Source organism: Amblyomma maculatum, chromosome 4, assembly GCF_055883805.1.
Source record: "Amblyomma maculatum isolate TAMU_Amacu chromosome 4, ASM5588380v1, whole genome shotgun sequence".
In the NCBI taxonomy this organism is placed as follows: domain Eukaryota; kingdom Metazoa; phylum Arthropoda; class Arachnida; order Ixodida; family Ixodidae; genus Amblyomma; species Amblyomma maculatum.
This window is the reverse complement of record NC_139347.1, coordinates 71,351,423-71,362,072: the sequence shown is the minus strand read 5'-3', so window position 1 is coordinate 71,362,072 and position 10,650 is coordinate 71,351,423. Positions and strand designations below refer to the sequence as shown.

Sequence of the window (10,650 nt, the reverse complement as noted above, 5' to 3'; positions counted from 1 at the left end):
AGCAGCAGCGCGTGTGGCCGCGGGTCCCTTTTGTAAACAGCAATGTGTTGCTTCTTCCCCCTGATCTTCCGCCACCGACGCTCGCCGCTCCGCCAGAGAGCGCGCGCCGCCAAAAGTGCCGGCGGCTGCTGCTGCTCCGCTGCTGCCTAGGTCCCCGCGCCAAAGGCGGCTTGCGCGCCTCCTCTTCCGCGCATGCGCCTTGTGGGCCATGCCTAAGCGGCGACCGCCGCCGCTCGGAGCGCCGCCCGAAAAACCCGCATCAAACCACGCGGACCCGCTGGGCAGGCGCACGCCCGCGCCAGCGCGACGCGCTCTTCTCCCCTACGGCGAAGAGAAAAGCCCGCCCCGCTTGCCTGTGACGAGAGCACGCGTCTTGGTCGTCGACGGAAACGCTCGGAACGTTGTGGGAAAATTAGGCGCCTTCCTGAAATTTCACTGCGTGAGCGAACGACTCGGTCTCGGCGTTGAAGACGGATAGCTGACGAAGTGGTTTTGCATAGTAGAGCAAAGAAGGCAAAGTGAAGAAGCCGAAATCTCTGAACTCATTGGCGACCTAGCGTTCAGGATGACCGTGACGAAGGAGAACCGCAAGATCCGGCTAGCGTGAGAACCAAAACAAGTCACAGCTTTTTTTTTTTCTCATTCTGCCTGGTTCTTCAAGTGAAAAGGGCGTCGTAGGTCCTGGAAAAATCTTTGTCGCAACCCAAGATGCGGGAAATGTCCCACAAAGTGCCTTCCTAAAGGCATACGAATGTTTTCAAAGACAAGACAGATGGCAAGATACTCCTCGCCAAATTCGTCCGCATGCTGGTCCAGGGCGCTGGCGCCCATTGGCAAGGCTGCTTCTGCCGGAGGTGACGCGTTCGCGCCACGTCTGGAGTCGCCGCCTGTACCCAACAGCTCCCCTTCTGGCCTGGACATTGACAAAGCCTATTAGGAGCTCTGCCCCGGAGAGGGACATGGGATCGTGGATTCTCATCGCTGCCACCTTGCTATGGAGCTGCACCAGGCTGGGTTGGGGCGGTCCCGACAAACTCCCTTTAGGTACGTTTGTTTTTGGAGAGAAACCGAAAAAACTATTGTTTAAATTTTTATTCGGCCATTGGCTCGAATATATCCAACCGCATTCGAAGATGTCTGCACGCTATTTTGTTTTGCACTAATAATACTGTTCGCAAATATCAGTTGTTCATCCAAGCATTCCTATTAACATTATTTTACATCAAGTGAAAACTCAGTTTTGCATTTTTTTCATCTACTATTCACTCTAATGTGATTAACAACAGGTACCTTCCCAGTGAACTGTTTTTCTACTTTACAGCTTTCGAACAATCTGAGTACAGGCTAGGCATGTAAGAATGCCAATTTGATCGCATTATATCTGTAAAAGAAAAAAAAATACACAACTAACGTTCAAACAAAGATAAAGTTGAACCACCATTCCATCGAGACTGTACCGGACGCTAGGGGAACAAGCATATTTTTCATTTCGTACTAATATTATTACCTACTAGAGGAGGTTATAAAAATTATTCACCTTAATTTGTCCTTTGCGGTGCTGTTACGTGAAAACACGTTAATTGGAGTTCAGTGCAAGTTGTAATAACGATTATGTTGCTGATGTTACTTATGAGCAGCAATATGAGTTTTATTCCGAACAAGATTAACGACATATGCCTTTTACCTTACAGATTGGCCGTAAGAATATTGCACTAAGCGTTTTTTACAAGCATTGTTTTAGAGTGTGTTAAGCAGGTTATCAATTGCGTTGTTATTCAAACGTTATTTTTTCTACGGAAACATAATACGGAAATAAGTTTGAATCAACTGACCAGAGCAAACAATCGGTAGAAGAGATAAGCGAGAACTGGATGAGTGTGCTACGAATTCGGATAGCAGCTACCCAGGAATCTGCGTTCTTTATCTAGCAATAATACCCATGCAGAACTAACGCACAAGGCATTACCTGCAGCGGTTATGCTCCAGGCCTCGAATATCTCTCTGTCAACTCTTTGCTTTCCGCGCGCGATGATGCTTGTCGCTTGTCAAAAGAAGTGTTTCTTCGACCACGCATCAGTTTAGGGCGCTCTTATTCGTCCTGCTCTTCTCTGTGTTTCGTGTTTTATGTGCGCTGTTTTAGATGGGTTGTTTTTCAAGTAAATCGCAAAATTGCAGTTACTCATACGTGTCATACCTGTCATGTATGTGCGCTCAAACTTTCCGAACTTGCAAGGCAAAATTTGTTTTCAAGATTTTGGACGCCGCACGGGCGTCGCTCTAGGTTTTATTCTTGCTTTCGCAGAATGAAGGCGGACACCATAGTAATTCCCAAAAGTTAAACTTGGCGTACAATGTGAAATGTTCAAGAAGTGGAGTGTTTCACATAAGAACATTGTGGCTACATTATCAAGCTGAACACTTAATTTATGCTGGTCAAGAAATGAAACAATGAAACTGCACCGCAAGAAAGTGCGAGGCTCACCAGCACGTAGTCATAGTCGCGTTACCATAATTCCTAAACATACATAACCCCATTTTAAGTATAAGGGCACCACTGCATGAAGTCAGTCTACGGGCGGATACACCTCTTGCAACACTCAGAGTGAATTAGCGTTGTCTTCATGGACCCATCGTGTACCATGCGTAATTTTTAACGGCACTCATAATACCTTTCAGAGCGTGTTCTTTATCGACTGAGCTTATCGCTCAAGCTGCCCGTTCTTACTCGAAGGCGTGTCAAAAGTCATTTACACGCTCTTGATTTACAACACCAATGAAAAGATCCGTTTGAAATGGCCACCAAAGAAGGTTACCTAATTTCCGACGTTCCTAGTTCATTACTAATGAGCTTTACTCTTGCAGAGGCATTACTGCAAAAAAGGAAGCTATCTCTTTGCATTTTTAAGCACTCATCGCTAACAGCACTTTAATGAACATTTCTTAAGCTCATTATTGAACTTGTTTCTCCGCCTAGCTGTCAAAAATATTAGCTTCTACACAAATGCTGCCCTAACAGAGTTCGCAAGCGATGAAAACAGGAGATTATTTTTGATAACCAATATACCTTACGTGGCACACAATAACAGACACAGTAAAATAATTCTGTAGTGATTTGGTATTTTGTGTCCTTTAAGTTTCGTGATCATTTTAAATATTTCAAACGAATGTGGTTAGATTGCTCCTGTAAAACTGTCAGCGAAAGTCGGCTGAGTAAATAAATCTGAAGCACTCTAACCCCACGCATGCTTAACTTTCTTTAGGGACTCGTGGTCTTATTTAGGGTTGGTAGCAAAAGAAAGACAATTTTCCAACAAAAACTTCGAGGGCCACACAGTCTGCGCAATGGGCGTTAAGTGGGCTCCAGTCCAACAAGAAGTTCAAAGCACCACGCGTAACAAGAATTCTGATTATGGTTTCCGATGAGCTAACAGAAAACGTTACTGCATTTTTATTTTTATTTATTGGTGCCTTTCTTACGGTGATAACTCGAAAAATGATTGTCGAAGCACCACCTCAGCTGTACCACGAGGGTAGAGTCCAGTTTGTGCTGCTAAACCACCCGTATGCTGTAAACTACCAGCAAACCCATAATTGAAAGAATAAGCTTCTTCGGCTAATACAAACTCCCAGCACCTCTTTGATCACCACGGTGCACGTCCGAAATTTGAACGGAACTAGTATATTTTCCCAGAGTCAGAATTAATTAACACTTTTTTGAACCAATAAATCAAGCGGCACTCCAGTGTACGCAGTGGGCGTTAAGTGCAGTACAGTGGTAAATATCCGCTTTGAACGAGTTGCATAAACCCACCCGCAGGACCTAGGTGCAACGAGCCTCATATGTAATCCAGGGCTGCCGGTGTGTTCAATTCCTATGTGAAAGCTTCTGCCTAATTGGCTAGCTGCTGGAAATCGACCATGGCATGTCGTATCATGACGTCGCAAAATTCACCGACCAATCAGTGCCCTTCGATGTTTTCTGTCAACTATTACCTGCCAGAGATATGCACGCGATGAGTACCAGACTAAAAGCGAAAACAAAAAATATATATATCGGTGATATGCGAAAGTAAAATTCTAAGTCCTGGCGCTCAAGAAGCATCGACTGAAAAACATTTTTCTCTGTTGTAGTTCATAGACTATCCATACTTTGACCTGGGTGCCATGATTCAACCACGTTGTGCAACATATCATTTCTGAAGATTGATGAATGAGTATTGATCGTCAGGATGTGAAAAAAAAAATCAGTTCTCTGCCCAAATCGTTCGTCGTTTGATGAGTGTCACTAACAGCTTGCGACGTGCTTATCTTTTTATGTTGCCATGATAACTCTCACATAAAGAGCACAACATGCCGTGGCAGAGTAATAGGTTTCGATAAGGAGCGCATTAGGTTCATCACACATAATAATGAACATAAAAACTTATGAAGGGGACAGGAAGAATTTTAATGCGAACCAAACTACCGAGACTGTAGATGTACGCGAGCACGAACTCCGGCCATTACACGTTTTCACTGCGGTGAACATAGCGTTGAAATTGCTTGAGCTTAATTTCTGTGGCGGTTGCTAGATGCAAACTTTCCTATTAAACAATAACGTTGGTAATAAAATGCTAGTATAAAGAGCTCAGTAGCAGGATCAGCGTTTAGGTATAAAAGTGGTCAAGGCTGGAAATAACCACACGGAAACGACTATCTGAAGGGGAGGAAGCACCGCAGAGAATGCCTTCTTTCACAACGAGACTGCAACTCGCGAAGGACTTGCGTAAGGAAGATTATACTGAAATTTATGATCGTGTGATAAAAGCAAATAAGCACATGCAACCTAATTAATCTCGCGACATGGTCTAAAGCATTACTGCTTTAGCGTGCAATTAATTCAGTGGGGAGCTGTTAGGTGAATAAATATATCCCAGTGTCCAGTATCTTGGAATTGGTTTTCCTGTGGATAGCAACTCAGTACAAGAAATATTTGTCCTGCACTACGAAAAATTCGAGATGGAAAATGATATGTGTATTGAACGCATGGCTCAGCAATGTTTTCTTGATAGTGAGGCAGTAGCCTTGTTCAGACTCTCAAGTGACCAAAACGCATTCAATTTTGGTCCGCCAGTTTTCTAGCCTGCATTAGCGCTTGTTCAAATTCGCCTTCCAGAAGGTCCAGTGCCCTGTTAACAGACGCTGTACGGCAGCAAACAGTATAATTATGGTCCTTTTTGTGGTAGTAATAATAAGACCAACATTTGTAGTTGAGCCGCCCTTACAGGCCCACCCACGCGGAAATTAACTTCGTGCTATATAGGTAAAAGTTCTTTTTTGAATCTGTAACTTTAAATAATTTACGCACCAGAAGTTAATTATAGTAAGCAGCAAAATTACTAACCAAGCTCCCTCTCCCTTGATTTCTCTTCCCATTGTTTAAGAAAGCGGCACCTTAAGGGGTCGTGTGTACTCGAACAACGATGAAACAGTGCTCAATCGCAATAAATTTCTCCATTTCCGCTCTGTGAAATCAAATCACTTCCTAAATATACGATGTCTTTGCTGCACATTCGCGAGAAATTCTAAAAAAAAAATCAGGATGCTCTTGTAAACGGAGACTGATTTAGGCACCTAATAGATAAACTCCACTTTTGCCGCTGTAAAATGCAATAAAAAATAGGCGCAAAGAATTGCCGAGCCTGCCACACGCGGGTCATAGCAATCACTTGAGTTCCCATAAAACACAAACTGGAAGCCGAAGACAGAGTGAAACCCGCGAAACTAATTCTCAGCCGCTATGCCTTCAGTGTGCTCTAGCACAGACCGTGCCAAGTAGGACGTCATTATACAACGGGCCTGACGAAAACACTGCCTCTTTGGCGGTGCGAATCAAGAGGACGAGAAGTTTTCTTTAAGTTACCTTCTCAGGACGACTGAATTGTTTTCAAGCATATAACTTATGTACACAATTTTGAGTTCGCGAAGGATTTATGGAAAAATGTTCGAGACACTAAAGACCACCAACGTGTATAAAGGTGAAAACTCCTTCGCGCAGGGATGGATGATTCGCAAAGTTCTTTGTGCTATGTCACGTGAAGAAGTGAGGTGATTCAGGCACGCAATTTGAGGCACGTAAGTCAGTTCGAACCCCTGTCGCTAGCTAGGCTAGAAGATGCATACGAATTATGCAGCGAAATGGTGTGACAGCGCCAGCAAATCTTCACGCAGAAAGGTTGTTCATATATTCTATTCAAAATACGACAAATCTGGCCCCACGTGGAGGCCCATTAGTCTTTGGAACGAATGACGTGCCAGAGGCGATAAGAAAGACGACCACCGGCACAGGAGTTAAATGCAGTTCCCCATTCAGGGATTCGATGGCTCGACAACGGCTGGCGTCAAAGTTGCCATAGTGACGCGACAGAGGAACTTGAGCCCGCGACCTTCAATGGGAAGGTCATAGCGTCATAACTAAGGGCCAAGGTCAACTGACACCACAACCAGGCGTCATTGTCATGCACGGTGATATGACAGTCACACGTTGTTAGTTTTGAGGATGTGTGTATGGCTTGACCTTGGTCGGGCTTGAAGGTCAAGCGTGCAAAGCGATAGAACTCCGGGTACTAGCAGGAAGAGTAGAGGTTTCGCTCTAAGGTTTCTTTGCCAACTATGAAAATTAAAAAAAAAACGCTTGAGTAGTCTCGTAAAAAAAGTTCAGGGAGGCACGAATATTGTGCCACGCCCTCTATTAAACCCGTACATATTTCTCTTTCTCACCTTCTGCCTTCGCGATTTTATCAGTGCCCGCCCTTCCTCACCTTACTTCCTCAAGACGTGTGATGAGACCCCCATACGACATCGCCATTAGGAGACAGGAAATAGGGAGCGGAAAGAAGCGATTCATGCCTGTAGTCTCAATGATTTCTTCATTGGTAGCAGACGCCGCAGCGCCCCCAGGCTACAGTGAATTGGCCGAGTGCATTGGCGTTTTTGCTGTCCACCAAACAAGCACGTGGTAACGCTTGCGCTGCTGCTACGTGTTTGTAAGGTGTCGGAAGATTCCCCGGGAACGCGTGTCTCAACGGTGTGCCGGAAAGATCGAGTCTGCTGAGAAGTAAAGGCAAATCAGTACGGCGTGGACCTTGTTCACGCTACCCGCGGATGCCTGCACAACGGATTTGGACTTGAGGGGGGCGTCCACATCGCCCCACATACATGAATTTCTAGTTCTGAGGAATAGTTTGATACGTGCCCGTATTGGCGTTGATCTTAGCTTTGATATTTCAAGAGAGCCAGTTACGTCACTAAGAGAGCGTCTTTGCCTTCTCGCACTAATGCATGTGTATTCTTGAAATCCTGAACAACGCGCAGTTAGCCTATCCGGCCTTTAGTTTCTGCGCTTTACTTTGGGTTCGGCTGTTAAAGCCCACAACAGCACAATTCACCCAATGCGCCGTTGCTGTTTGTAAGTACCACGCGCCGCTACTGCGTCTTCTAATGCCAACGAAGACAACATGGCAGACTACCCAGCACGCATCTATTCGTGCAAGCCCTCATATCTGCTGAAAAGTGTGACATTTAGCATAGCCGTGTATCTTCGCCTTCGTTACATCCACGTCACTTACTGCTTCATAGTAACCGCGAAAAAGAGAAGGCGCTCTGGAAGTGCGCAGCAGTTTATAGCTGAAGGCAGAAATAGCTTTCCATGCGCCTCTTTTTGTTTTAGACGGATAGAGTTAAAGCACCCCTTCACCGAATATCCAGCGTCGGCGCCGGAGTTCACGTTGTGAGCGAAAAATTAGTTGTGGCCTAACGCTGGTTACCCCTAGTTGAATTGCGAAAGCAATGGCGGAAGCTTGTTTTGGCTGGTACATTATTTCCCCATCATGCCCTAGGTGCTACATTATTGGGAACACTTAAGCTCATCCTTGAAGGGTATGACGCGAGAGCGTAAGTTACCAGTCTTCTTGTTCTTGTTCTTCTTCTTCTTCTTCTCCTGCTCATCCTCCTCCTCCTCGGCTGTTCAAGGTCAAGCGTGGCTTTCGCCGATACCTACCATGCGATGGCTCGAAACCTGGCGCAGTATTGCTATCGCAATAAAATCACGAGCGTGGTGCTCGCAGGCGGTAGCTTGCAGCTGACATGATCGCGCATTCACTGGACGTTAGTTTGGCAGGAGCTGCCAACTTGGGCTTCACCTTTCACATGGAAGGTTGATATCAGAATCAGCCTGCCAGAGCCATGACATTCACGTTACTGCCAGGTCACTGAAGCACGTTTATACGGCTAGGTTAAACCAGGGATTTATATTATAACTGGTAGTCTGTGCTATCGCGTCATACCCTTAAAGACGGAGCTTAAATTTCCCCCATAATTTGTTGTGGCCTTTCTATACTCCTACATTTAATGTTAAATTGCTAAATGCTAAATGCGCCCTTAGAAAACTATCACGTCAGTTCCACGAAATACTCGAGCAGAGTTTTCCTGAATAAATTGCGGATGCTGGCTAAACTTAAGTCTCACTGAGCGGCATGGCAACGTATACGCTTTACCACTGATTAGTGCAGTAAAATTGCGAGGCACGTTTAAAGAGAACCTTACCAACCCTAAGTTGGAGAAGAAAAACCTGGCTGACTAACCGGCCTCTTTTACGTTGTTGATATGATACTGCTGCGTTCTACTGCTGAGACAAGTAGAGATGATGCGTCCTCTGTAAGCGGTCGCTTTCATTAGACTAAAATCCACAGAAAAGGCGCAGCAGCCGGAATTTTCCTGGCCAGCAAAGCGCTCCAAAGCCGGCACGTGGATACGCGGCGCATTTCCTCGGGACAGATAATTACCGCGAGAAATTACGCTCACGTGAATTTGCTAGCCTGAGGGATTAGAATGCCGTACACCTTGATATGCTAACAAGGCCGAGAAATCCCTTGACTTGGCATATGCAAACAGCCAGCCCTAGGATTAGTCGACAGCAAGACAGATGGGGGATTGGGGAGGATGTGAGGAGGCGCCGCCTCTTTTCACGCTAGTCACTTATTTTTATTTTTGTGGCTTTTCTTTTCTATCAGTGGCGGGTAAGAGAGAGGACTCATGCCGAAGGAGAGAAAATACAAGGCATAATAATTGGCAGCTTGCAAGATAGCAGCCCCTAGGCGCAAACTATAACACGCTGTTTCCATAAAACTAACAGCCATAACTTCTCAGAAACATTGCAGATGAAGGGCCGAGAGTTACATTTCTTGACAAACGCAAAGCAAAACGAAAAAAGATTGGAAAAGTCTGAGAGCGCTTGTAAACGTGTCCACAAGAGAACTGTTGCCCACACGAAGACAAGTCCCTTGTCGAAACGTCGACTGACGCACTGAAACTTCCGCTCAATCTTTGTTCATTTCGCTTTCTGTTCTTCTCCGAAACACTCTTCCAGTCTAGGTGTAGTCGACCTTTTAATGTATGGCTCTAATATATTTCCTTTTCAAGGGCTTTTCTGCCTGACTTTTCGCAGAACGTCATTTGCAACTTTATTGATAAAAGAGTCAACCCACCAATACCATATAAGTTTTTGAAACATAGAAAAACACATTTTCTAAAGCCTTGCAGCGCTAGACATTTTTCCCAAAGCCGTCACTAGAGGCGCCTGAAATTTACTAGAAACAGTACGTTTACTGATATTTTACGGTGACTACGCCATCAAAGTAGAACTATCTGGTGTATCATGCTGTGCCGGGCACTTTTTTTTTTTTTTCGGTCCGTCGTCCTAAAAAATGTTGACGATGCATTTGACAATGACGGTTTATTCTCCCGAACCACTGGGTGACCAGGAAGCATGCACGTGACATGGTGCAGTGGCGCATGCACGTCGGATTAAGCATTTCGTTTCTACCAAGGTTCTTGAGCGTCAAATGCGTCTAGTTTGCTCTTCGTGTGGTAAAAAGGCACCCCGATTTGTCACGTTGCAAGTATTTAAAAGTGCAATTTTTTTTTTCGTTTCAAACACTGATATACCATCATCCCTTCCACTGCCTCGGACTTTTCTTTAGCGCTGAATTATTGAACTGTCGTTAAATTATTTACATTTTTCAGTTCTATAGGCTGATTTTTATAAGAGATGCGGAGTAAGTTATGTCTGCCATGGCCTATCGTTTCTTCCCAACATTTACTATTTTCGAGCGTACAGATTAAGCCGCTGCAGCTTCGTGGTTACGGCATTCGATTGTAGTCTCCAAGGGTGCGGGATAGAATTCCGGCCGCGGCGGCAAATTTTCGATGGAGGCGAAAAGCAAGGCACCCGTGCGCTGTGCGATCTCAGCGCACGTTAAAGAACCCAGGCTGGTCGATATTGTCGGATTCCGTAGAGGCCTGAGTCGTTATGAGACGTTAAAGTGTACAAACCAAACCAAACCAAACCTATTTTGGACTCTCTATATGATAGTTGTCGAAAATATACGATGAAACAGTCGCTCCACAAGAAGATATGATATGCATAACTGGCCGACGGCCTATGTCAGAGTTACAGTCGTCTCTAATGTTTCAAGTTCATTTTTATTTCGTCATCGTTGAGTTTCAATCCACTTTCTCTTTTGGTAATCAATACTCTGTTTCAATCCACTTTCACTTACATTTCGCACACATAACGCACACAGTTACTGCGCTTCGCGAAAATTCCACATT

At 45.0% G+C, this 10,650-nt stretch overlaps 1 protein-coding gene across 1 annotated transcript in view; it reads left to right on the top strand.

The window, feature by feature from the left end:
- Nucleotides 1-281: 281 nt before the first annotated feature.
- The window catches only part of LOC146191366 (glutamate receptor 1-like), a 197,719-nt gene continuing 187,350 nt past the window's right edge, over nt 282-10,650 (top strand). Inside the window, exon 1 of the mRNA XM_084601923.1 lies at nt 282-1,044. Within this exon, the coding sequence (XP_084458049.1) occupies nt 960-1,044 (85 nt within the window). The 5' untranslated portion in view covers nt 282-959. The remainder of the gene's footprint in view (nt 1,045-10,650) is intronic.